This window comes from Orycteropus afer, unplaced genomic scaffold (genome assembly GCF_000298275.1).
Source record: "Orycteropus afer afer isolate SDZICR_OR568_19922 unplaced genomic scaffold, OryAfe1.0 scaffold00084, whole genome shotgun sequence".
NCBI classification, from domain to species: domain Eukaryota; kingdom Metazoa; phylum Chordata; class Mammalia; order Tubulidentata; family Orycteropodidae; genus Orycteropus; species Orycteropus afer.
Genome location: NW_006921671.1, coordinates 10,564,079 through 10,591,375, shown reverse-complemented (window position 1 = coordinate 10,591,375; position 27,297 = coordinate 10,564,079). Strand labels below are relative to the sequence as shown.

The window sequence follows — 27,297 nt, the reverse complement described above, 5'->3', positions numbered from 1 at the left end:
TCTCTTTAACCTCACTTTTGTGCGTCCTCTTCTCCTTACTGTGGCCTTACATTTACCTGCAGCCATTATACTAGCATGTAATCTCCTTGAAAACACAGTGTGTCTCATTGATTTTTGTCACGGCAACAAAAATGTCTACTGGATATTAACAAATTGTATAAAATAAAAATAGCAGTCTATTTCATTAATGTTTAAAAACTTGGCTCCAAAAGGAAAGAAAATAGTAAAGAAGAGTTACAATGTTTCAAAATATTCAAATTTTTGTGAGAGTTTTTGGATGAAAATTAGCACACTTACACATTACCTCAAAAAGATGGACATAAGTAGCTCCATTATAAAGAATAAATCCCTAAACCATGAAATCAGTTGGAAAATTTGTTAACATCTTTATTTTGTAGTCAGTCTCATTTTTCTTAAAACAGTTCAAACTGGTAAAAGTTTTCCAGAAGTTCCAATTTGAATCATCTAACTTTCCAAGTAAAAAAACAAACAAAGCTAAATAAACATTTTTCACCATCATCATTTTTTTCCTTTGCTAACAGTTGCAACTTGAATCCACCCTCTTAAAGCATCCTACTTTTTCCATAAAACCTGGCAAATGGTTCTCTTGTGACACCCACACTTGACTATAGAATCCTAATGGGTACTCAGACCAGTCACGTGTCAGTGTGTTTTTTAATTGCTGAAGCTAATAATATTCATTTTAATTACACCCCAATCATTTATTACAGTTAGTTTCTCTCCAGAACATAGTCTTGGAAGTCAGCCACTAAGAAGTAATGGTGGACTTTGGGGCTTTTTGGCAGGCTAGGACAGAACTTCTGAGAGCACGCTGTGTGAATGTTCCAAAGGAGGCAGTCAATCAGAGGGAACTCACACAGAAGCAGTTCTTCTGGGTCCTGGCTGGAGACATATACCTTGGATTTGAGGATGTAACAATCAGATGAAGACACCTACAAGTGTGTAGTGTAACTTGGTTATTAAGCTTCATGAATGTTTCAGTTTATAAAGGGCAGCAGGCCCCATCAACTGTAAAGGAGAGGGCGCTTCCAGAAGCCAGAGTGGCTCTATCTCTCTGCCAGTAAGTACTTAATGACTCATTTTCCTCAACAGAATTTTCATAAGGCTGGAATTCAGGGAGGGGTGTCTGAAGAAGGTCTGAGAGGAAGTTCACAAGCCACTGTCCTGCTCTTTGCTGGAGTAAGCCTCTAGTTAACTAAAACAAACAGCAACAGATTTCAGTAATGTTTTCTGATTACCTTTCATGAATAATCTCTGACAGTCACCATGAAATCTATTTTAATCAGATTGAGAACTTTATTAACTCTCTACAAAAGAAAATCATTAGTGGAAAAACTAAAGACACAGTAGGTTAAAAATTGTCTTTATGTGAAATCATAGAATCTAAATTGAATTGTGATGACCCAGCTAGAATACAAAAGCCATTGGGCTTTTTCTATGTTTCAATTGAGTCAGTGATTTTACTGAATCTGTCAATTTGGAAAGTTTTTTTTTTTTTTAATTATGTAGATTCAGTCAAAATGTACATAAGACTTACTTTTCTTTTTGAATGCTTTTTTATTTATTTAAAGACTTTATGGTTATCAAATACTCTCCTCTTTCAAAATATGTTCTGAGAAGGAAAAAAAATACCACTTTTGCATTATTCGAAAGATCTGTTGGTAAATTATTCTTACTGATCTTTACATCTTTCTTGCCTGTGCATACACACCTAACTGGTACTAAATTTAACCAGATGGCATTTCATTTCTTTAAAGTAGTTGTGGATTTAGACAGTTGAATTTTTAAACTTCTGTATTTGCTGAAAGTGCATATGGTGCTATATGGACAAAGAAATTGTGCTGAAGGGAAAATATTTCTATCTTGAGTACCTTATCATCTCCCAGAGGAAGAAAAAGTAGTTATATGGTATATTCTCACAAAATCCTATGTGACTCCAATTTTTCTTCTTCCACTAAAAATTAGGTATTTGTATAATGTATATACTTGAAAAATTGTATCATTTTAAGTTCTTCTTTTGGTTGCAAATAGAAAGGTTATACAAACCCCAAAGACTTGCCAGAGCAATCTGTGAGTGATTTTCTAGAAGAAAATAAAACATAAACCTGAATTTGTATGGGGAAAAAAAAAATAGAAACCTCTGTATGTCAACGTAAGCAGATGTTGGTGTAGAATTTACAAGGATGAGAAGGCTATAAAACCTCCCTAGAGCCACTCACAGTTCATTTCAAGTCCAAGAACGCCCCCAAAATCTGTTTCTAATTTTACAGAAATCTTTTGAAATTTGGCACGGTATTCAAAAGTATGTAGGAAAAAAAAAAAAAAAAAAAAACCCTTGTCCTGGCTCCGGCTTTCAACTGCGAAGACAATCTTTCTTCTTCTCAACGTTTTTCACAGATCCAGTGACCCACGCTTGAAAGTCAGAATTCGTTAACTTTCAAAAACATCTGGAAAAATGAAGGTTAGTATGTGCAGCCTCAGGTATTGCTAAAGAAAGAAGGTTGACTGAATAGAATGCAATCAGAGTTTTCTACTGTTTAGAAGGTGAGGATTTGTACATAAGTATTTACTTCCTGGAGTGGACTGGGGTGGGGAAATTGTTCTAAATACACTGTAGAAACATTTGTCCTTGCAGAGTTGGAAGACTTCCAGCAATTATAGCCAGATCAGTGGAAGACAATCAAAAGCTTTGTGGGGAGAGAGAAGTAGGATTTCAGTGTAAACAAATTCTTGCCGTTTCTATTTGGCAGGAACTGTGTATATGTATAATTTTCTTTATTTTATATATAGACATGGTTAAAAATTGTATTTGGAGTTGCCGCCTCTGCTGTACTTGCGTTATTAGTGATGTGCATTGTTTTCCGACCTTCAAGAGGTAAGAACTAGTTTCTGTGATTTCTGTCCCCCTAGAATAGCTTGGAAATGCACTAGTGCATGGTCACAAGTGAGTTAACATTTCCCACATGTTTATTTTCAAAAGTAAGTCTGTTATTTCTAAGATTTATAAACACATAGATATGTCCTTTCGCAAGACTGAAAATTCTAAAAAATTTAAGATATGAGTAGGAAGAGATTTACAATGTTATTTCAGTAATTGAAACACACACATACGCACACACAACTAAGCCTATTTTGCATCACATCACTCTCACACATATAAAAATATATACTAAATTCTAACTTTTGAACAGGCCTTTACAGACATTTTTGTTGGAGCTAACATCATTTTTTATAAAGTTTGTGGCAAGTAAAAATGAGTAAGATCACAAACATTAAAACAGAACTTATGGGAAATTTTATTTAGAAATAGCCTTTCAAACCTTTAGGAAGTCAGGAATGGAAATATCAGGAATAGCTATATAGAAAAATTGAAATTGGTGTTCAAAGATACAATAACAATGGACAATCACATTGTTTGGAAGATTAAAATTATTAAAATGAAAGAAAAACAAACTCATGCTCTTAAATATTATTAAGCAAGCATAATTACTGATAAATCAGATCTTTTTTAGAAATACGTAGACTAACATTAATTTCACTTTGCTGAAAATTGAAAGTTATGAACTGATATTGAGGCTAGCTTGAATTTAAATAAATACCTTATATAGATAAGCACAGGAGCTCTGGAGTGCAGTGGTTAAGGCATGCAGTCAAACTCACCAGCCACTTCGGTAGAGAAGGACAAAGCAGTTTGCTTCTGCAAAGACTTACAGCCTTGGAAACCCCATGGAGCATTTCTACTGTGTTTTATAGGGCCACTAAGAATTGGAATCAATTCCATGGTCGTGGGTTTTGGTTCCTTTATATGGATAATACAGTGACATTAGAGGAATTTTTCCTGTGAAAAATTTTTTCTATGAAATAATTTTATTCCTATGAAAAATTATAAAGAGGAGATTAAACTTCTAAAATAGGAAAAAGCATATATAACAATAACAGATCAGTGTCTCAATGCCTTTGGTCTAGGTAAAAATTTAAACAAACATATGTTGTTGTGGTTGTGGTTGTTGTTGTTATGTGCCATCGAGTTGGACCCGACTCACAGTGACCCCTCCTTGGGTTTCCGAGGCAGTATCACTACAGAAGTAGATTGCCCAATCTTCCTTCTGAGGAGTGGCTGGTGGGTTTGAACTGTCAGCCTTCTGGTTAGCAGTCAAGTGCATTAGCCACTATGCTACCAGAGCTCCCAAAACAAACATATATTAGATAAAAATATTAATTTTGATAGCTAAAGTAGGAAATGTCTTCCCTTCAAAGTTAACTGATAGTAAAGAAACATCAGTGATAAGCCTTCAGCCAAGAATCCATGAGTCCTAAATTATCTGTTGAAATATTTTAAAAATGTCCATGGGATTTTCACAGATTTATAAAATGAAGAGGTTTACCAATATGATTAGGCAGTGTTCTTGAATCATCAGTGTTATTGTTCAGTTCTTATTCCTGCTCTCTGCTAGCACAAGAAAACTATTGGGATGTATGCATGTTTTCCGGTTTTTTTTTTGGACAGATTTTCAAGTTAGAAATGCTTTCAGAGCAGTTTCTCAGTTTAGTGGTTTTGTGGCCACATTTCCCTCACTCTAGCAGTTGTCAAGTGGTGGATAAGATCTTACTGACCCTTTGAATACTAATCTATTCAAAAGTAACCCCTGATTTTTAAAGAAACCCAGTGGGGGTCACCGTGAGTTGGAATAGACTCAATGGCAGTGAGTTTGGTTTTTATTTGAATTTTTATAAGTAGATTGCCAGGCCTTTCTCCCTACTCTGCCTTAGTCTGGAAGCACCAATGAAATCTGTTCACTCTGGGTGACCCTGCTAATATGTGAATGCTGGTGGCATGGCTTCGACATGCAAAACATCACAGGATGGCAAACTGACAGACGGGTAGTAGAGTAAATATGGTATAATCTGTATAGTATAAGAGTCCCATGCTATTTATAACATATTTTTTGTCTTCAATCATCATGACAATTATCAGAACCAAATAATGTTCTCATCCAAGTAATAGGATGAAATAATCAAAATAAACTTTAGGTATATAAAACAAACAAACAAAGAAAAACCTCACTGCCATCTAGTCAATTCGACTGATAGCTATTCCTCCTTGGGTTTCTGAGACAGTATCTCTACGGAAGCAGATTGCCCAACCTTCCTTCTGAGGAGTGGCTGGTGGCTTTGAACCACCACCCTTCTGGTTAGCCGTCAAATGCCTTAGGCACTACAGCCATACTCATTCGAAAATAGAAGGAAGAAAACATGTGAAAAAGCAGAGGATTTTTTTTGTCCATAATATCACTTTCATTCCACTATAAATTTGCTTAAAAAACTTCTCAGATTGTCACTTAACTTGAAAATGGGACCATTCATGCCCACAGCTTCCTTCCAATGCTGTCTGCCTTCTCACACACTAGTGTTCAACTGCAATAGAATCATCCCAGACAGGAACATCGGGTCGAGTCCTCCACCCTTACATCTGCCCAATTCCTCGTGAGAATATGGTCTTTGGTGGTAAGGCAGGAGAAGGGAAGGAGGCAGGGGAGGGAAAAAGAGAAAATTAAAAGACAACCAAGCAAATGTTGAAATAATATAGACAGGAAGTCCCTGGGTTAAGAACATTGATTTGTACTTAAGAATAGACTTCCATAAAGCCTATTGTATTAAAATTTGAGTTAAACACAGTAGTTCATAATGATGAATGTTCACACTACTTTTTGATGCTTATGAAAACATTGTGTGGCTCCAGGGATCCATCCACCCCAGGAGGGAGAATGCCACCGCCTTTTTAAGTTGGATCATGTTGCCATTTAAACTGCGTTGAGTGTGTAATTTTGTATTTGGCTTAAGTTTTCCTCTTACTTACCCTTATAATCATGCCTCCAAAGTGTAAGTCTGATGCAATTGCTGATAATGCACCAAAGAAAAGGAAATAAAAAAGCAACCAGAAAGAAGTGAAACACCAATGGCCATTGGTAGGCTGCAGTTTGTCAAGAATAGGAAAAATTTTAAAGGGTAAAATGAAAATAATGGAGCATATGAAAGGCTCTGTTCTGATGAAAGCTGCAATTATTACTAAGCAATGTAGTGGTTTAATTATTGAAATGGAAAGACTCGATAATTTTGATGATCAAAATCAATGTAATATGCCTATTAACCTTGTTGTTATGTGCCGTCAAGTCGGACACGACTCATAGCGACCCCTCCTTAGGTTTCTAAGGCAGTATCACTACAGAAGTGGATTGCCCCATCTTCCTTCCGAGGAGTGGCTGGTGGGTTTGAACCGCCAGCCTTCCGGTTAGCAGTCAAGTGCCTTAGGCACTATGCCACCAGAGCTCCCCTATTAACCTTACTTTAGTGCAAATGACTTCAAAGTGTTAAACTTTAATCATGATGTTTTTTCTTTCTTTTTCTATCTCAACTGTTCTAAGAACTATTTCTTTAATTTTCTGACACTACTATATACCTTCACACATACACATATACACACGCACACACAGAGTTTCTATTTCTCTGCTCTCTTCAGTACAATGCTGTATGTAGTTACTCTTATTACTGTATTATTATTATTATGCACTGTATTTTTATATGTAATATGTTTTAGTGGATTTGGAAGTGTTTCTTAATTGTGTTATATCTATAAAATATATACTGTGCACCAAGACAAACATTTGACTAACTGATGCTAAATAAGAAGTGTATGTATCTGTACTGACTTAACTACAAATTTGACTTAAAGACAGATTTAAGAATGGCTCTTATTCAGAACCTGAGATCGAAAACAACAACACAAAGAAAACAACAACAACAAAATGCAAACTAAGATCCTCCTTAACCTTCCTCCCACACCTCATCAGAAATCCCATTACCTTACCTTTGCCTCAGGTACCTTTGTACCCTCAGCCCAGGACTCATGCTCCAGCATAAGGACTATCTTCCTTTGAAAAAAACATAAAGACACACTTCAGAAATATTGATTCATTCATTTATTAGTGCATTAAGCCTGCGTAACTACATGCCCATCACATTGCCAGATACAAAGTTGTACAGCCTAGATTTCCCTCTGAAATCCATGAGTCAGAATCCAGTACTTTGTGTACCCAAAGACACGTGGCTATCACCATCAATACCAGATGAGAATTTTTAACATTCCCCACCAGGTTTAAGTGAAAAAAGAAAATGCAAGTGTTTTTTCTATGAAAGGCAAAGGTCTCAGAAGTGCAAGCCTCAGAATTAAAAGGGCTTTGGTAGAATTAGGAAGGATCTAAACAAAACATGGAAAAGTGTGGTTGTGGAATGAGACAAATAAATTTAGCTCATTTACATTACAATGAATATAAAGGGTAACCTTTCTCAAAACTTCCTCAAATTTTCCCATTTTGATTTTCACGCATGGGTTATACCAATTAGTCCCAGATCTACTCTTTCATCTTCAACTGATTCCCTTCCTTCTCCCCTGCCTCCATTAACTTTTTCTCCTGAGATCTTTCTTCTCACACTTCACCCTTGTTCCTGTCTTAAGGTGCAACCAGATGTGAAGGAAAAATTAGGGTCCTTAGTTTTTGCTGATCCCAAAGACAAACACACAGACCTTATTTCAGGAGATTTACAGAAGTGAAAAAATTAAAACTAGAATTAGAAAGTTAGAGGCCCAAAACTTTTCCAGTAAGTTCTGTATGTCTAGCTTCATGATTTATAGTATCTGAATTCCTGGATACTGGTGAAAAGAATTGTAGTAGCTGTCTGCCTTCTTCTTGTATTCTATTGAGTAGAGGAAACACTCAATAAATGTTAGTTATTATTATTTTTTAAATGTCTAGTATGCAGTAGAAACCTAATAAGTGTTAGCATTTTATTGAGGGAGCCCTGGTAATGCAATGGTTAAGTTATCTATTGCTAAACAAAAAGTTTGTGATCAAACCCACCAGCCACCCCTTGAGAGAAAAGACCTGGTGATCTTGGAAGTCTGTAAAGATTACACTACGAAACTCTATGGGACAGTTCTACTCTGTTTTATACTGTTAATATGATTTGGAATTGACAGGGCAGCATACAATAACAACAGCATTTAATTGTGTTCTCTATTTTAATATACATATACATTAACAGAAGATTTCAAAGAGCAGCTTGAGAAGACAATGTCAGTTATTATAATGAAGTGTGCAAATTATTGAAATGAAATGTGAAGATTGGTATAATGAAATTATTATACTGAGATGTGCAAATTTAGAAAACCAAAAGGGAAGAATATGTTCAGCATTTCTCAAGCTGAAAGAACTGAAGAAACAATTCAAGCCTTGAGTTCAATATATATTATATTATTACATAATTATATTTGACTGCTAACCAGAATGCTGGCAGTTCCAACCCATCAGCCATTCCCCAGAAGGAAGATTGGGCAATCCACTTCCATAGAGATACTGCCTCAGAAACCCAAGGAGGGGTTGCTATGAGTCAGATCCAACTCGACGGCAGTGAGTTTGGTTTTGATATATATATTATATATGTAATGCATATATATTGCAACTCAAGGCTTATATATTATATATATTAAACTTATATTAAAATCAAGATTTATAATATAGATTATGTTATTGTATAATTATATACGGGAGCTCTGGTACCATAGTGGCTAAGGCACTTGACTGCTAACCAGAAGGCTGGCGGTTCAAACCCACCAGCCACTCCTCGGAAGGAAGGTTGGGCAATCTACTTCCATAGTGATACTGCCTCGGAAACCCAAGGAGGGGTCGCTATGAGTCGTGTCCGACTCGACGGCACATAACAACAACAACAACAACAACATAATTATATATATATAATATATAATATAGGAGCTCTGGTAGCATAGTGCCTAAGGCACTTGACTGCTCACCAGAAGGCTGGCGGTACAAACCCACCAGCCACTCCTCAGAAGGAAGGTTGGGCAATCCTACTTCCGTAGTGATACTGCCTCGGATGGCAAACAACAACAACAACAATATATAATATATATTATATTTATATATATTGCCACTCAAGGCTTGAATTGTTTTGCCAGTTCTTTCAGCTTGAGAAATGCCAAGTGTATTCTTCCCTTTTGGTTTTCTAACTTTGCACATTTCATTTTAATAATTTGCACATTTCATTATAATAATTGATGTTGTCTTCTCGAGCTGCTCTTTGAAATCTGTTCAGCTCTTTTATCTTGCCATTTCTTCCATTTGCTTTAGACACTCTCCATTTGAAAGCAAGTTTCAGAGACCCTTCTGGCATCTATTTTGGTCTTTTCTTCCTTTCTTGTCTTTTTAATGACCTTTTCCTTTCTTCATGGATGATGTTCTTGATGTCATCCCATAATTCCTCTGGTTTTCAGTCATTGGTGTTCAAGGCATCAATTCTGTTCTTTAGATGGTCTCTAAATTCAGGAGGGATATAATCAAGGTTTGGCTCTCATGGACTTGTTTTAATTGTCTTCAGCTTCAAGTTGAACTTGCATATGAACAGTTGATGGTCTGTTCCACAGTCAGCTCCTGGCCTTGTTTTGGCTGAAGATATAAAATGTTTCTATCACCTCTTCCCACAGATATAGTCATCTGATTCTTGTATACTCCATCTGGTGAAGTCCATGTGTATAGCTGTTATTTATGTTGCTGAAAAAAGTATTTGCAATGAATAAGTTGTTGGTCTTGCAAAATTTTATCATGTGATCTCCAAACCTCTTTAAAATACTGAAGAGTAAAGATGTCTCTTTGAAGACTAAGGTGTGCCTAGCCCAAGCCATGGTATTTTCAATTACCTCATATGCATATGAAAGCTGGACAAAGAATAGGGAAGATCAAAGAAGAGTTGATGCTTTTGAGCTGTGGTGTTGGCGGCAGAGTACTGAAAGTATCATGCACTGCCAGAAGAACTACAAATCTGACCTGGAAGAAATGCAGTCAGAATGCTCCTTGGAAGTGAGAATGCCACACTTTATCTCACCTACTTTGATCATGTTGTCAGAAGGGACCATTCCCTAGAGAAGGATATCATGCTTGGTAAAGTGGAGGGTCAACAAAAAAGGGGAAAGTCCTCAACGAGATGGATTGATACAGAGGCTGCAACAATGGGCTTAGGAATAAGGATTGTGAGGCTGACACAGGACTGGGCAGTGTTTTGTTCTGTTGTACACAGGGTGGGTATGAGTTGGAGCTAACTCGATGGCACCTAACAACAATGATACACACACACACACACACACACAATCCTCACCTGCTTTGATCAAAAAGCAACACATTTTTTGACAACTTTTGTGTGCAAGGCCCTCTTACCCACACACTGGCAGCTCTAAGGCAAAAGCAAGAGAGAAGAAAATAAGAGGAATAATAAAGGAAGTTGGAGGTGGGTAAGGAATAAAGCTGAGTGTGAGAAAAAAAAAAGAAAAAAGAGTGCACACTGTGTGGAGAAACCACTAATTCTCCTGGGCAGAGCTGCTGGTATTTCTCAATGACACGAGAGCCATTGTTCATCTACCCTCAGACCTCCATAAAGTCCTCTTGTCTACTTTTCCTGGTATCATTTTTTCATTGTTATTATTTTTATTGTATTATTTTTTGTTTTTTGGTCTGCAGTGTTTTATACAAGTTTGTATTTGTTTCTAATTGCTTAAAATCAGAACATTTCACATAAAATATCATATTTTGGGCATCTCTTAAAGTATCAGTAGATCTGCAACATTGGGCCCATGGTAATAATTGGCTGAAAAGCGTTGTTGCTTTTTGATTCTACATTGTACAGTTTGGCACAAACTCTACCAACTTCTGTTTGATTAGGTACCACATGTCATATTCATTTACTGTATCTGCCTGACTCCTATAAACATTGGAGTTGTTAACCCTGGATGAGAAAAGTACACGATTCCTCCTGTGATTAAAAATAACAATCTATTACATATGGAAAAACAGAGATTGGTATACGTACCTTAGTTATTATCCATTTTCCTCAATGTGTGGTCTACTGTGGCACCTGGACTCTTTGGTCATTTTGTCCAATAACTATTTAGCACCATTTAAATGCCAGGCACTGTTCTAGAGCATAACAGATAAGATATGTGCCCTTAGGAAGTTTACAGTCTAATAATAAACAAATAAAATAACAATATTTCAAATTGTTAAAAGTGCTATAAAGAACAACTGGGATGAAGGGTGGTCATTGAAGCCTTCTCTGAGACCATATTGAACTGAGACCTTAAGGACTGGGAGGATACAAGTTACGGGGCAACTTTCAATGCACAAAAGAGACTTGCAATGCAGACCCTGAAGAACAGAAAAGAATTAGGGAAGTTCAAGGAGACCTATTGCTGTAAACAAAAATTGTATAAACAAATTAATACAGGAAAGTATGTGTATGTATTTATGATTATACTTATTTTTATGTATGTAAGAATATTTATATCTATCTACACACACAATTTATAGTAATTGCATACTTAGTTAATTATGGCTTATATAATTTATTTCAGAAGATAACTTAAGTCACAGATAATTTGGATAAAACAGAAATCAATACTATATAAGAAGAAATTTATTTTAGAATGTCTGTACTTTAGGTCAATATCTATTGTCATTATTACTATTGTTGCTATTGTTATAGCTTCAACAATATCTTTTTATGAACAAGATAGCTGTCAGATGAAAATCTTCAAAGGAAATATAACCATGTTCTTAAGGCTTGAAAATTTCCCAGTACCAACATTCAGAACTGAGAAACAAACTCCCTCAAACATCTTAAGAATTTTAAGCTTATTTATTCACTGTTCTTTTGGAGGAAATATGGAGAAGTCTAAAAGTTTGAGGAAAAAGTTCAGAAAGTTCATGGATAAAATCATTTTTTAATTGAATGTAAATAAGTGTGCAAATTATATTGCTCTTAATTTTCACTGCACTTGGATTTTAAAATCTCAGAATATGAATCAAACTCTTTGAGTTTTGCCAATATCTAAATAATTTAGAAAATAATCCAACTCTTTGGATGATTCCAATAATGCAGAGGAATTTCCTGTCTCTGATTTCCAATGCAAATGATGTTACAACTCATACAAGAATAGCTAATAATAGATACATCTTTAGAAATATCATTCCAAAGCTCAAATTGGAGATAAAGAACCAGAGGCAGAAGTTTTTAAGAACAAAGATGGTAAAATTGAACCTTGAAATACAGCAATAATTAATGTAGTAGCCAAAAAATTGAAACAACTTTTCCATAGGTAATTAATTATTCAAGTAACAATCAGATTCTAAATTTTTATTAATTGTCCAATATAAGCAGAGCACAGAACTTATTTTTCATTTCAGTAATCTTGTGAATTAACTAAAATTGTGTGGGAAAACAATAATTTATAATCTTCATTAACTTTTATTCCTATGAATAATAATGAAAAGTGTATTATTTAGTACCTAAATTAAAATTTTCCATACAAATTATGTTTTTAAACTTGGTACAAAAACCTGTTAGGATTCCTTAAAAGAAAGAACAACTGTATGTAAAAAATTTAGATAAATAAACAAAATGGAAAAACTATAGAAAGACAAAACTACAAAAACTTACTTGAGAAGAAAGAGAAAATATAAATAGGACTATAGAAATTAATACCACTCATCTGTCAGTTTGTTGTACTGTGGTGGCTTGCATGTTGCTGGAAGCTATGCTACCAGTATTTCAAATACCAGTGGGGTCACCCATGGTGGAAAAATTTCAATGAAGTTTCCAGATTAAGACAAATTAGGAAGAAGGACACTGCAATCTACTTCTGAAAAAATTGTCCAGTGGAAACCTTACAAATAGCAGAAAAACATTGTCTGATAAACTCAGGGGGTCTGCCCCTTGGGTTGGAAGGCACTGAAAATGTAACTGGAGAAGGGCTGCTTCCTCAAAGTAAAGTTGACCTTAATGACATGGATTTAATAAAGTTTTCAGAACCTTCATTTGCTGATGTAACATTACTCAAAATGAGAAGAAACAGCTGTAAACATCTATTAATAAACAGAACATAGAAAGTAAATAGTTTTTAATCCTTGGATGGAAAGAGGTATAGGACTCCTGTGATTAAAAATAACAATCTACTAAATATGGGAAAATTGGAAGTCATCAAAAATGAAATGGAATGCATAAAGATTGACAACCCAGCATTAGTGAGCTGGAACGGACTGATCTTGGCCTTTTTGAATCAGACAATCAATCATATGGTCTAGTGTGCTTGGAATGACAAACTGAAGAAGGATGGCATCACATTAATCATTAAAAAGAACATTTCAAGATCTATCCTGAAATACAATGCTGCCAGTGATAGGATCATATCACTTGCCTACAAACAAGACCAATAATGACTATTACTTAGATTTACACAACAACCACTAATGTCAAAGATGAAGAAATTGAAGATTCTTACCATTTTCTGCAGTCTGAAATTGATCAGGTATGCAATCAAGTTACGTTGATAATTATTGGAGATTGGAATGAAAAAATTGAGAATGATTGGTAGCTGGAAAATAAGACATTTGTGATAGAAATGACACCAGAGATCATGTCATATAATTTTGCAAGACTAACAAGTTATTCATTGCAAATACAAGCATACCTTGTTTTATTGTGCTTCGCTTTACTGTGCTTCATGGATATTGTGTTTTTTACAAATAGAAAGTGTGCGACAATCCTGTGTTGAGCAAGTTTATTGGTGCCATTTTTTCCAATAGCATGGGCTAACTTCATGTCTCTGTGTCACATTTTCGTAATTCTCAAAGTATTTCAAACTTTTTCATAATACTATTGCATACTTTATAGGCTACACTAAGTATAAACATAAATTTTATATGCACTGGAAACCAAAATATTTCTGTGATTTACTTTATTGTGATATTCCTTTTATTGTGGTGGTCTAAATTGATTCTGCAATATCTCCAAGCTATGTCTGTACATTTTTTCAACAACACAAATGGCAACTATAAGTGGATCTTGATGAATGGAAGACTTAGGAATCAAATCAACTACATATGTCGAAACAGACTATGGAGAAACAATATCATCAGTCAGCACAAGTTCAGGGGCTAACTGTAGAAAAGTCCATCAATTGGTCTTATGCAAATTCAAGTTGAAGCTGAAGAAACTTAAAAATAAGTCAATGAAAGCTGAAGTATGACCCTGTGTATAGCCCACCTGAATTTAGGGACCATCACAAGAATACATTTGGAGCAATGAACACCAATGACTGAATACCAGAATAATTGTGGGATGACATCAGGATATTGTATATGAAGAAAACAAAAGGGCATTAAAAAGTCAAGAAAGAAATGAAAGACCAAAATGGATATCAGAAGACACTCTGAAACTTGCTCTTGAATGTAGAGTTGCCAAAGCAAATGGAAGAAATGATGAAGTAAAAGTGTTGAACAGAAGATTTCAAAAGGTGGCTTGAGAATACAAAGTAAAGTATTAAAATAAATGCAGAAATACCTGGAGTTAGAAAACCAAAAGAGAAGAACATGCTAGGCTTTTCTAAAGCTGAAATAATTCAAGCCTTGAGTTGCAGTATTAAAGTATTCTATGGGCAAAATATTGAATGATGCAGGAAACATTAAAAGAAGATGGAAGGAATACACAGAGTTATTGTATCAAAAAGAATTTATCAACATTCAGTCATTTCAGAAGGGAACATAAGATCCAGAACTGGTAGAATTGAAGGAAAAGTTCCAAGTTGCACTAAAGGAATTGGCAAAAATCAAGTCCCCAGGAACTGATAGGATATCCATTGAGATGTTTCAACAAATAGATGCAATACTGGAAGCCCTCACTTGTTTATGCCAAGAAATGTGGAAGATAGTTATCTGGCCAACTGACTTGAAATGATCCATGTTTGTGCCCATTCAAAAGAAAGGTGATCCAACAGAATGGGAAATTATAGGACAATATCATTAATATCACACACAAGTAAAATTTTGCTAAAGGTAATTCAAAAGTGGTTACAGCAGTACATAGACAGGGAACTGCCAGAAATTCAAGCCAGATTCAGAAGAGAATGTGTAATGAGGGATATCACTACTGATATCAGATAGATCTTGGCTGAAAGCAAAGAATGCCAGAAAGAAGTTTACCTGTATGTTACTGACTATGCACAGGCATTTGACAATGTGGATCATAACAAGTTATGGATAACATTTTGAAAAATGGAAATTCCATAACATTTAATTGTGCTCATGTGGAACATGTACATAGACCATGAGACAGGCATTTGAACAGAAGAAAGGGATTCTGTGTGGTTTGGTATGGGGAAGGGTTATGTCAGGATTGTATCCTTTTACCATACTTACTCAATCTTTATGCTGAGTAAATAATCTGAGAAGCTGGACTATATGAAGAAGAATGTGACATCAAGATTGGAGGAAGACTCATTAAAACGTGTGATATGCAGATGACAAAATTTTGCTTGATGAAAGTGAAGAGGATTTGAAAGTGAACAGCACTTGAAGCACTTATCAATGAAGATCAAGACTACAACTTTCAGTATGGATTATGCCTAAACATAAAGAAAAGAATTATCCTTACAACTGGACCAATAAGCAGCATTGTAGTAAATGGAGAAAATATTAAAGTTGTCAAGGATTTAATTTTACTTTGATTCACAGTCAATGGAAGAAACACTCAAGAAATCAAACAACATATTGCACTATTCAGAGGGTGCAGCCATTTTGATTGTTTACACGCAGCAGCCATTTTGGATATTTAAAGTGACTGAGGGTGCAGCTATTTTGAATGTTTATAAGTGGTGGCCACTTTGGATATTTAAAATGACTGAAGGCACAACCACTTTGAAGGTTTACAAGCGGTGGCCATTTTGGATATTTAAAGTGACTGAGGGCATGGCCATTTTGAATCTTTACAAGTGGCAACAATTTGGGGTTTTAAAGTGATAGCATTCTCATTCAGATTCCAGGGACCTAAGAATAGGGTCTGTTTGCCAAGGTTGGCAGGGACATATGAATGGCTGACAACAGGAAAGAAGACTGTGTATAAATGCTGTCAACTAGTGAATAGAGGAGCACAGCCCAGTACCCTGCTTATGTAGATAACACACTAGCAAAACAAAGAAGACTAAAATTGTGGGCAAGTCATTCCAACCTACAATCAACAATTAAATATATATATGAAAACGTCACAATGCCTTGGAGACAACAGAGCATCACAGTCCACACAAAGAAGCTATGTAAAGCAGGAGAAACAAGGGAACAGGATACTAACACAAAACACATCCCTGAGGAAGATGCAGCATTAGAACTGCCTGATAAGGAAATCAAAAGAATTATATTTAGGTATCTTCAACAAATTGAGAGACAGATCAAGGAAAACACTGACAAAATTGAGGAAAATACAGAGAAAACCCTAGAACAATTTCAAAAGACAATACAAGAACAAAATGACAAAATAAATGAAAAAGTAGAAATGATACAAAACCTACATACAGAAATCCAGAAGATTAATACTAAATTTTCAGAAATAGATAAGACATTGAATGGGCAAAGAAGCAGAATTGAATCAATGGAAGACAGAATTAGTGAGATTGAAAGCAAATACCTGAACACTTCTTTGGAAAGGCATAAATCTGAAAAAAGATCAAAATAAAATGAAGAAAGCCTAAGGTTCATGTGGGACATCATCAAAAGGAATAACCTACATTTAATCAGAATTCCAGAACAAGGAGAGACAAATAAAACCACAGAGGAAATTGTCGAAGATTTGTTGGAAGAGGATTTTCCTGGTATGATGAAAGATGAGAATATATCTGTTCAGAAGTCCAACAAACCCCAAACAGGATAGACCCCAAAAGAAAATCACCAAGACATATCATCATCAAACTCACCAAAACCAAAGACAAAGAGAGAATCATGAGAGCAGCACGGGAAAAACAAAAAAGTTACTTACAAGGGGCAACGAATAAGACTAAGCTTGGATTTCTCAACAGAAACCATGCAGGCGAGAAGACCATGGGATGGTGTATATATAAAACCCTGAAAGAAAAAATTTCCAACCAAGAATTATGTACCCAGAAAAACTGTCCCTCTAATATGATGGTGAAATTGGGATATTTCCAGATAAGCAGAAATTAAGGGCATTTCTCAAAACCAGTCCTTACAAGAGATGCTGAAGGGAGCGCTTTGGACAGAGAAGCAACAACAGCCAACAACAACTGACCATTAACCCACATGATGATATAACCCAGAAACCAACCCAGCTATGGAAGTATCCAAAGTAAATAAGCCTACAAGACTGTAAACAGGGAACCAGAGACATCAATTGACAAATGAGGACAACTACAAACTAAAAAGAGGGGGAAACCTGTGTTGTTACAAAACTTCTAGATGGTAGGGAAGTCAAGACAACTACAAGATAGAATGGACTATTCTAAACTTGGGAAGAAAACTATAAATCACAGGGCAACCTCAAAGAAAAATGATAAACCTTCACATCAAAATAAAAAAGAGGGCCAGCAAATACTAAAACAATAACAATGAAGGAAGTGATAACATGATTCGTAAACAAAACGAGCTCAGCATAGAAATTATATGGAACAAAGAAATTGACACCACAAAAAAGCACATAACAAAAATGACAGCAACAAATTCATATTTGCCGATAATTACATATCTGGCAAAGGACTTATCTCTAAGATTTATAGAAAACTCCAATGCCTCAACAGCAAAGGAATTAACAATCCAATTGAAAAATGGGCAGAAGACATGAATAGACACTTCACCAAGGAGGATATTCAGGTGGCCAGCTAATACATGAAGAGATGCTCACAATCATTGGCCATCAGAAGAGATGCAAATCAAAACCACAATGAGAAACTGTCTCACCCCAGCGCTGATGGCAAGGTTCAACAAGACAGAAAATAACAAGTGCTGGCGGGGATGTGGCGAGGTTGGGACTCTCATACATTGCTGGTGAACTGTGAAGTGATAAAACCATTGTGGAAAGCAATATGGCAATTCCTTAGAAAGCTGGAATTGGAGATACCATTTGACCCAGCAATCCCATTACTAGGTATATATCCAGAGAGGTGAGAGCCAGGACAGGAAAAGATATATGCACACTCATGTTCATCACAGCACTATTTACAATAGCAAAAAGATGGAAACAACCTATGTGCCCATCAGCAGAAGAGTGGATGACCAAACTATGGTACATACACATAATGGAATGCTGTGCAGCACTAAAGAATAATGTAGAGTCTGCAAAATACCACATAATATGGATGAACTTGAAGGACATTATGCTGAGTGAAATAAGTCAATCACAGAAGGACAAATATAGTATTAGTTTGTTGTTGTGGAGGGTCAAGGAAAGGTTTATATATGGAGGGAAACATTTTTTGTTGGTTGCCAGGGGTAGGAGGGGAGGGGAGGGAACACTACAAAAAAAAAAAAATGCATTGACCCATGTCACTTTAGTTTTGTGTGTTTCACTGTACTTAAATTATATTTCAATAAAATGCATTTTAAAAAAAAAAGATCCACACCTTCACCATCCACAGAAACAAACTCAAGATGGATCAAAGACCTAAATGTAAAACATAAAACTATAAAGTTCATCAAAGAAAGTAATAGGGGCAAAACCTCAACACTTCAATATCAAAAAGAGAACCCAATTCAAAAATGTGCAGAGGACATGAACAGACACTTCAACAAAGAAGATATTTGGGCAGCCAACAAACCCACAAAGAAATGCTCACAATCATTAGTCATTAGAGAGAAGCAAATCAAAACAACAATAAGATGTCCTCTCACTCCAGCAATAAAGCAAAGTTTAAGAAGACAGAAAACAACAAATGCTGGTGAGGGTTTGGAGAGACTGGAAATTTCATATGCTGCTATTGGGACTGTGAAATGGTATAACCACTGTGGAAATTTGTATGGCAGCTCCATAAAAAGTTGGAAATAGAAATACTATTTGATCCAACAATACCATTACTAGGTACATATCCTAAAGCAGCCAGAACACAAATAGATATGTGCACACCCATGGTCATCGCAGCACTATTCACAATAGCAAAGTGATGGAAACAACCTAAGGGCTCATCAACGAATGATTGGATAACCAAACTGTGGTACTACACACAATGGAAAACTAAGAAACATTAAAGAATAATGAAGATTCCATGAAACACCCCATAACACAGATGAACTTGGAGGACATTATGCTGAGTGAAATAAGTCAATCACAGAAAGAAAAACCTTGTATGAGACTACTATTATAAAAAGTCAAGAAAAAGATTACACATGAAAGGTAACTTTCTTTGTTGGTTACCAAGGATGGGAGGGGATGGGAGTGAAAATTGCTAGCTAGGTAGAAGATACATACTGATTTGCGTGAAAAGGATACAATATACGAAAAGCTAAGGAACAGCATAATATCACTAAGGAAAAGGAAGGTATGAAGAGGTAGACAAGAGGTACAGACAACAAAGGTAAATATTATTACATATATAATACTGTTATCAGTAATAACAAACATTAATCTATCAATGGATACATAGGTAGACAGGGAAGATGATCAGATATGTGTAGGTGAATGAGAATATACCCATGAGAAATTTGGCAGACAATATTTCTATACATGTATTTGCATGTGCTTAAAATATGTCCATATATATAATAGAATGAACAGGTGGCAAACTACTTAGCTACAACCAAACACCTTGAGGGAGTGAGTCATTGGGCCTATTGGCTTGGGACCATGGTCGCAGGAGCCATCAAGCTCAACTGGCACAACATAGTACACAAAACATTGCTCTACATCCTACTTTATTGAATAGAAACTCGGATGTTAAAAGCTTGCAAGTGGTTATCTAAGATGCAATTATTGGTCTCTCCTTGTTTGGAGCAGAGTGGAGAAAATCAAAGATGCATGAAAACAATTAGTCTAAGGGACTAGCAGACCATGGAAACCTCAGTATACAAGACCCTGAGACCAGAAGAACTAGATGGTGCACGCTACCACTGCCAACCACTTGGAAAGGGATCAAAATTGGAGATCCTGGACAGAGTGGGAGACAAATGTGGACAAAACTTAAAACTATAAAAAAGACCATGCTTACTGGTCTGATAGAGACTGGTGAAACCTCCAAGAGTATGGCCCCTCGTCACTCTTCAGGCCTGGAATTAAACTCACTTTTGTGACTTATCCTTCAGCTAAACAATAGACATGCATACAAGGTGAACAGTTACAGAGAGGTGAACTCCTTAAAGCAATCAACTGTGGGGGATAAGAAGGGCAACATTTATGCAGGGAGGAAGCTCAGAAGACAGGAATGCATAGGAAAGAAGGACACAGTGAAAAGGAAATTACAGGGAGGAAGTGGGAAGAGAGCTATTATATTGTAGAGATTGAAATCAATGTCACAAAACAAAATGTGTATGAACTTTTGAATGAAAAACAAATTTGCTCTGTAAACTTTCACCCAAATCACATTTAAAAAGTAACTAACTAACTCACTGCCATCGAGTCAACCCCAACTCACAATTAAAAAAAAAAAAAAAAAAAAATCACCTTACATCAAAACACAAAAAAAACACCTCAAAGTAAATATCATATCTTCTGGTGAAAGAGTCACAGCTTCCTACCCCCTAAGACCAAAAACAAGACAATATGTCTGCTCCTATCATTTCATTCAAAGTTTTATTGGTTGTTCTAGCAAAGGAAATTAGGCAAGAAAAAGAAATAAAAGGTATCTAGATTGGAAAAGAAGTAAAACTGTCTCTGTTTGCAGATGACATGATCTTGTTTACATAAAATCTTAAAGAATTCATTAAAAAACTGTTATAAATATGTTGCATAGTGTCTGGGGTTTTAAAAGCTTGTGAGCAATCATCAATTGGTCTTCACCAAGTGTACAACAATTAGTCTCAGAAATGGAGGGAAGAGGTGTCAGGAATAGGAGGATATGGGATGTGTGCCTAATAGCCTCTATGTACAACTGCTTCCTTTGCCATGAGACCAGAACTGGATGGTACTCAGCTACCATTACTGAACATTTTGATCAAAGATTCTATAGAAGAATCCTGATCAAAAGAGAAAAAAAAGCAGAATAGAATTTAAATTCTCATGACCTACAGACTTCCTAAATTTGGAAAGTTGGATGAACCCCTGAAACTATTGTCCTGAGCTAATCTTTAAACCAGAAACCAAAAATATCCCCTGAAGTCTTCTCAAAACCAAACAATAGTTTAACTAGTAAAGAATGTCTTCCTTGAGCATTATGCTTTTTAACACCCGTATGGGATCAAATTGACAATAGCAACTGGAAAGATTAGATAGGAATCTTAGGGGACAGTGAATTTATGTTAATGAGAGAAGAATAACTCAGAAGTGGAGGATGAGAATGGTTGCACAACTCAAAGAATATAATCAGTGTCACAAAATGGTGTGTAAAAACTGTTGAATTTTTTTTTAATTGGTATTTGGATGAAGGTTTACAGAGCAAATTCATTTTCCATACAGCAGTTCATACACATTTTGTCTCATGACATCGACTGCAGTTTTCCACAATGTAATAGCTCTCTTCCCACTTCCTCCCCATAGTTACCTCTTCCCTGTGTCCTTCCCTCCCATGCACTCCCACCCACCCCACCTCCCTCAGCTGTGCAAGCACTGCTCTTCTGTTCTCCTGTGATCGATCACTCCAAGTAGTATATCTACCTGAGGTAAATGTTCAACCCATATGCCTGTCTATTATTTGACTGGAAGCCACAGGAATGAGTTCTGTTCCAGAACTGAAGGGTAGCTAGGAGCCATAGTCTCAGGAGTCTCACCAGGCTCTATCAGACTCGGTCTTTTTTTTATGATTTTGAGTTTTGTTGAATTGGTGTATGTTTTGCTGTGTATATTCCCAACAACAGAATAAATAATTTTTTTAAAAAAAACTATTAGTATCAAAGTTGCAACAACAACACAATGCACTGCCATCGAGTTGGATCTGACTCATAGGGACCCTTCCTTGGGTTTCTGAGGCAGTATCACTATGGCAGTAGATTACCCAACCTTCCTTCTGGGAAGTGGCTGGTGGGTTTGAACTGCTTTAGGCACTAAGCCACCAGAGCTCCAAACACAATATTAATATATGAAAATAAATAGTACTTCTATACATTAGTAGTGAAGGATCCACAAAATATCTAAATAAATGGAAAGCCATCCCATGTTCATGTATCAGAAAGCTTAATGTTGATAATATGATAATATTCTCCAAATTGATCTAGAATTAAATACAATCTTTGTCAAAATCCCAGTTGGCTTTTTCCCCAAGCAGGAATTGACAAAAAGATCTTCAAATTCATATGGAAATACAAGGGAGCTAGAATATTTAAAATAATCTTGAACAAGAAAAACAAAGATGGAGGAATTACAATTCCTTCTTTCAACACTTACTACAAAGCTACATAATCAGTATAGTACTGACATAAGGATAGGCAAATAGATCAATGGAATAGAACAGAGAGTCCAAAAATAAATCTTTACAATTTATTTAACTGATTTTCAATAAGAGTGCCAGGGCAATTCAATGACAAAAGAGTCTTTTCAACAAATGATGTTGGAACAACTGGATATGAACATGCAAAGAATGAATTTGGATCCCTTCCTCACACTATACACAAAAATTAAAATGAACCAAAAACTAAATTAAGAAATTAAACTAAAAAATTCTTAAAACATAGGAATAAATCTTTATATCCTTGGATTAGGCATTGTTTTCTTAAATGATATCAAAAGCAGAAATGACAAAGTGAAAAAATAGGTAAATAAGACTTCATCAAAATTAAAAAAATGTTGTGCTGCAAAAGACACTATCAAGACATTGGAAAGACTACCCTGAGGATGGGCAAAAACAACTGCAAATTGCTTCTCTAATAAGGAACTTGCATCAAAAAAATATATTAAGAACTCTTACAACTCAAAAATAAAATAGAAAAAGGATCTGAAGACATACTTATCCACAGAAGATATACAAATGAGCAAGAAGTACATGAAAATATGCTTAACATCATTAGTCATTTTGTTGTTGTTGTTGTTGTTATGTGCCGTCGAGTCAGCCCCAACTCATATGCAAATCAAACCACCAAGAAATGCCATTCACTAGGATGGCTACAAACAAAAATACAATAACAGATGTTGGTGAAGATGTGGAGAAATTTGAAATTTTATATGTTACTGATGGGATTGTTAAAATGATGTAGTCAATTTGGAAAACTATTTATCAGTTCTTCAAAATATTAGACATACCAGCATCAGTTGCCTTCAAAGTCAATTCCAAGTCATGCTGACCCTATGTGCGTCAGAGTAGAACTGTGTTCCATAAGGTTTTCAACGACTGATTTTTCAGAAGCAGATCACCAAGGCTTTCTTCCAAGGTACCTCTGGGTGAACCTGAACCTCCAGCATTTTGGTCAGCAGTTGAGTCTGTTAACTATTTGCACTACCAAGAACTCCATTAGTCATAAAGTTACCTTATATAACCCATCAATTCCACTCGTAGGTATAAACCTAGAACTGAGACTGGAGATGGAGGATGGAATTTCTTTTTTGGGTTGTGAAAATGGCCTAAGAGCAGCATCTGACCTGCTTTAACTTCACAAGGGAGGAGAAGAATTCAGATCAGTAGCCAAGACTTATTCCTGTGAGGCAGAGGTCACACATGCCTCCACCCTCCAACTTTTTTATGAATTCTGACACCAAAAATCCCTCCACAGCACTCTCTGCTGATCCATTGCAATGGCCACACAGAACTCACAATACTCATGATTATGGGGTTTACTAGAAAAGTAGGTTACAATTCAGGATTAGGAATGCTTAGGATACAGTTCTTCAGTTAAGACAGCCTTCCCTCAGCTTTGCCCGATGGCAGGTCTCTCTCTGGCTCTTGGCCCATCAACCTGGCCTCTGCCCTGCTCTAACAAGTGTTAAAAAGCTCTTTTAACTTTTTGGTTTTCTACTTTGGTTATTTTTGAGTTGTAAGAGTTCTTTATATATATTCCTGATGCAAGTTCCTAGAGGCACCCCACTCTACCAGTAGGCTTGGCCTGAAGGCACTCAGGTTTCTCATTCTATGGGTCAGGGAGCTTAACTCCACTGATGAATGCCAAGAGGCACCCCACTCCATCAGGATGCCTCCTGCCAGAAGGCACTCAGCCTTCTCATTCCATGGGCCAGGAAGCCCACCGCTCTGCCTCATGTCAGTCTCTTGGTTCTGCTGCTGCCTTTTCTCTCTTGCTCTTTCTCTCATCTCTGGTGTCATAGCTCTCTGTCTTCTAGATCAAGGAGGTTCAGTACGGGGATTTTGAGTCCAAAGGACATGCTCCTGGCTTATTTTTCTTGGTGGTGTGAGATCCCCTCTTCCTGCCTCTGGATGGCTCATTTTAAGGGTAGGAGATGGCCAAATTGATCAATCCCCATGTAAGAGTATGTACACTTTATTTCCATGGTCCCACCCCCACAAGGGTGCCATACTCCTTGCTTACATTATTAGCAAGCTATCCAGTCTCATTGGTGGGCTTCATGCCTCTCACATTTGCATAGTCTCACCCAGTTATCTAGTGGGAGTCACAAAGATTACAGGTAAAACAACAACCAACTCACTGCTGTCGAGTCGATTCAACTCATAACAACCTCTCCTTGGGCTTCTAAGGTGGTATCACTACAGAAGTAGATGGCCTAAGCTTCCTTCCAAGGAGTGGCTGGTGGGATTGAACCACCAGCCTTCTGGTTAGCAGTCAAATGTCTTAGGCACTATGCCACCAGAGCTCCCAAGATTATGAGTAGAAGGGCCATATTAAGTAACTCACTGCTGCAGTGAAGGGGTGATGAGAAAATGTTCTAAAAGTAGGTTGTGGTGATAGTTGCACAACTCTGTGAATGTACAAAAACTATTGCATTGTACACTTTAATTGGGTGGATTATTTTTTATGTTAATCATAGTCCAATAAAGCATCTAAAAATTAAAATAGGTAAAAAGAAAAGGATAGATTTTGTTTGATCAACAAAAATGTCAAAGAATCTTGATTCATCTTTCCCACTTATTTTGATAAAATAATTTGTTCAACAAATATTTATTGAGCATCTGCTCTTTGCCAGCCTGAGTCCCTTAAATTCTAGAGACACTGTCATGACGGAGACAGACACAGTCTCATTTCTCAAGGAAGTTAAAATTTAGTCTTTTAAATAGTTATGGACATAATAAACATCCTGGAGAATGCAGACAGCTGTGGGAGAGTGAGAAGGAAATACTATATTTTGGGATTGGCTGTGGCTGGAAAAGATTGTCCTGGAAAAAAAAAAAATTATGTTTAAGCTGAAATCTTAAGAATGCCTAAGAGATAGTTAGGTGGTCAAGAACATTCTAGGAACTTGAGGAATGAAGTTTGGTGAGCTACAGCAGCTCAAGGTGTCTAAAGGGATGCAAAGTGCAATTAGAGAAGGAAAACCAAAAACAAAACCAAACTGATGCCATCAAGTAGATTCTCATAGCAAGCCCATTGGCTTTTTAAGGCTGTACATTTTTACAGAAGCAGACTGTCTCATCTTTCTTCCACTGAGTGGCTGGTGGGTTCAAACCACTGTCCTTTCAGGTAGTAGCTAAATTCCTTAACCACTACACTACCAGAGCTCCTTTAGAAAAGGAAGTAGGGAGTAAATGATGTAGGCTCTGTATGCGTTGAGCTGGATAGAGTTTAAATATTTTCCAAGAGCAGGAATACGTTGTTGTTGTTAGGTGCCACCGGGTCAGTTTTTACTCATAGTGATGCTATGTACCACAAAACGAAACACTGCATGGTCCTGCACCATCCTCATAATCATTGCCGTGCTTGAGCCCGTTGTCACAGCCACTGTGTCAATATATCTCATCGGAGGTCTTCCCCATTTTGACTAGTCTTCCACTTTACCTAATATGATAGCCTTCTCCAAGGACTGGTCTTTCTCACAAGACCAAATTATGATAGACAAACTCTGTCCATTCTCGTTTTTAAGGAACATTCTGGCTGTACTTCCTTCAAGACAGATTTATTCTGTCGTTAGCAGTCCATGATACATTCATATTCTTCACCAGTACCACAATTCAAATGCATCAATTCTTCTTCCATCTTCCTTATTCATAGTCAAGCTCTCACAGGCATATGAGGCTATGGAAAATAATATGGCTTGGGTCAGGCACACCTTAGTCTTCACAGTGACACTTTTGCTCTTAAACACTTTAAGGAGGCCTTTTGCAGCAGATTTGTCCAGTGCTATTCCTCCGGATTTCCTGACTACTGCTGTGGGCACTGCTTGTAAATCCAAGTAAAATGAAATCCTTGACAATTTCAATCTTTTCTCTGTTTATCATGATGTTGCTTATTGGTCCAGTTGTGAGGGTTTTTGTTTTCTTTATATTGAGGTGTAATCCATATTGAATGCTGTAGTCTTTGATCTTCATCAGTCAATCCTTCAAGTCTTCTTCATTTTCAGCAGACAAGTGTGTGTCATCTGCATATCTCAGGTTGTTAATGAGTCTCATCTTCTAATCCTAATGTCGCATTCTTCTTAGTATAACCCAACTTCTCAAATGATTTGCTCAGTGCTCAAATAATTTCTTTTAGAAGAATCACCACAAGACTGGTCCCTATAAGGTGGAGGTTAAAGATGTTCAACTTTTCCAAACTGCCATACCACTCTATCATCTCTAACATCAACTCCTCCTCCTGCCCTTAATACTCTGCCTCCCATCTTCTCACTGCCACTGAGTAGATTCCAACTCATAGTGACCCTCATTGAGTTTCTGAGGTGGTAAAACTTTATGGAAGTAGGTTGCCCCATCTTCCTTCCATGGAGTGGCTGGTGGGTTTGATCTGCCAACTTCTGGTTAGCAGTCAAATGCCTTAGGCGCAGTGTCACCAGACCTCCTTCTCTCTCCCATGTTAGGTTTCCATATTTAGCTGTAACATCCAACAGAACTCACAAACCGCCAAGAAAATTGTTCACATGGTAGTGGAGACGGGGAGGCTGACAAGCCCCAAATTCATGGGTGAGGTGTTCTGGAGGATTTTCCTCACTAACATAGCTGCAGGGGCTGGCAAACTCAAATTGCTGGGTCAGAGAACTGGCTACTGTCTCAAGTCCAAGGGTGAGATGATGACAAACCAAATGCAGGATCCAGAGCAAGAGAAAGTGACTTTACCAGCACATCCACATATACACCCGCAAGGAAACTAAGGGTGGTGACTTAATTCGCACCCTCCAGCAAGGTGC

The 27,297-nt window shown here is 36.7% G+C and overlaps 1 protein-coding gene across 1 annotated transcript in view; it reads left to right on the top strand.

The window, feature by feature from the left end:
- Window positions 1-779: 779 nt before the first annotated feature.
- The window catches only part of LOC103197855 (fibroblast activation protein alpha), a 127,379-nt gene continuing 100,861 nt past the window's right edge, over window positions 780-27,297 (top strand). The window contains exons 1-2 of the mRNA XM_042781075.1: window positions 780-932; window positions 2,812-2,896. Of these exons, the coding sequence (XP_042637009.1) occupies window positions 780-932; window positions 2,812-2,896 (238 nt within the window). The remainder of the gene's footprint in view (window positions 933-2,811; window positions 2,897-27,297) is intronic.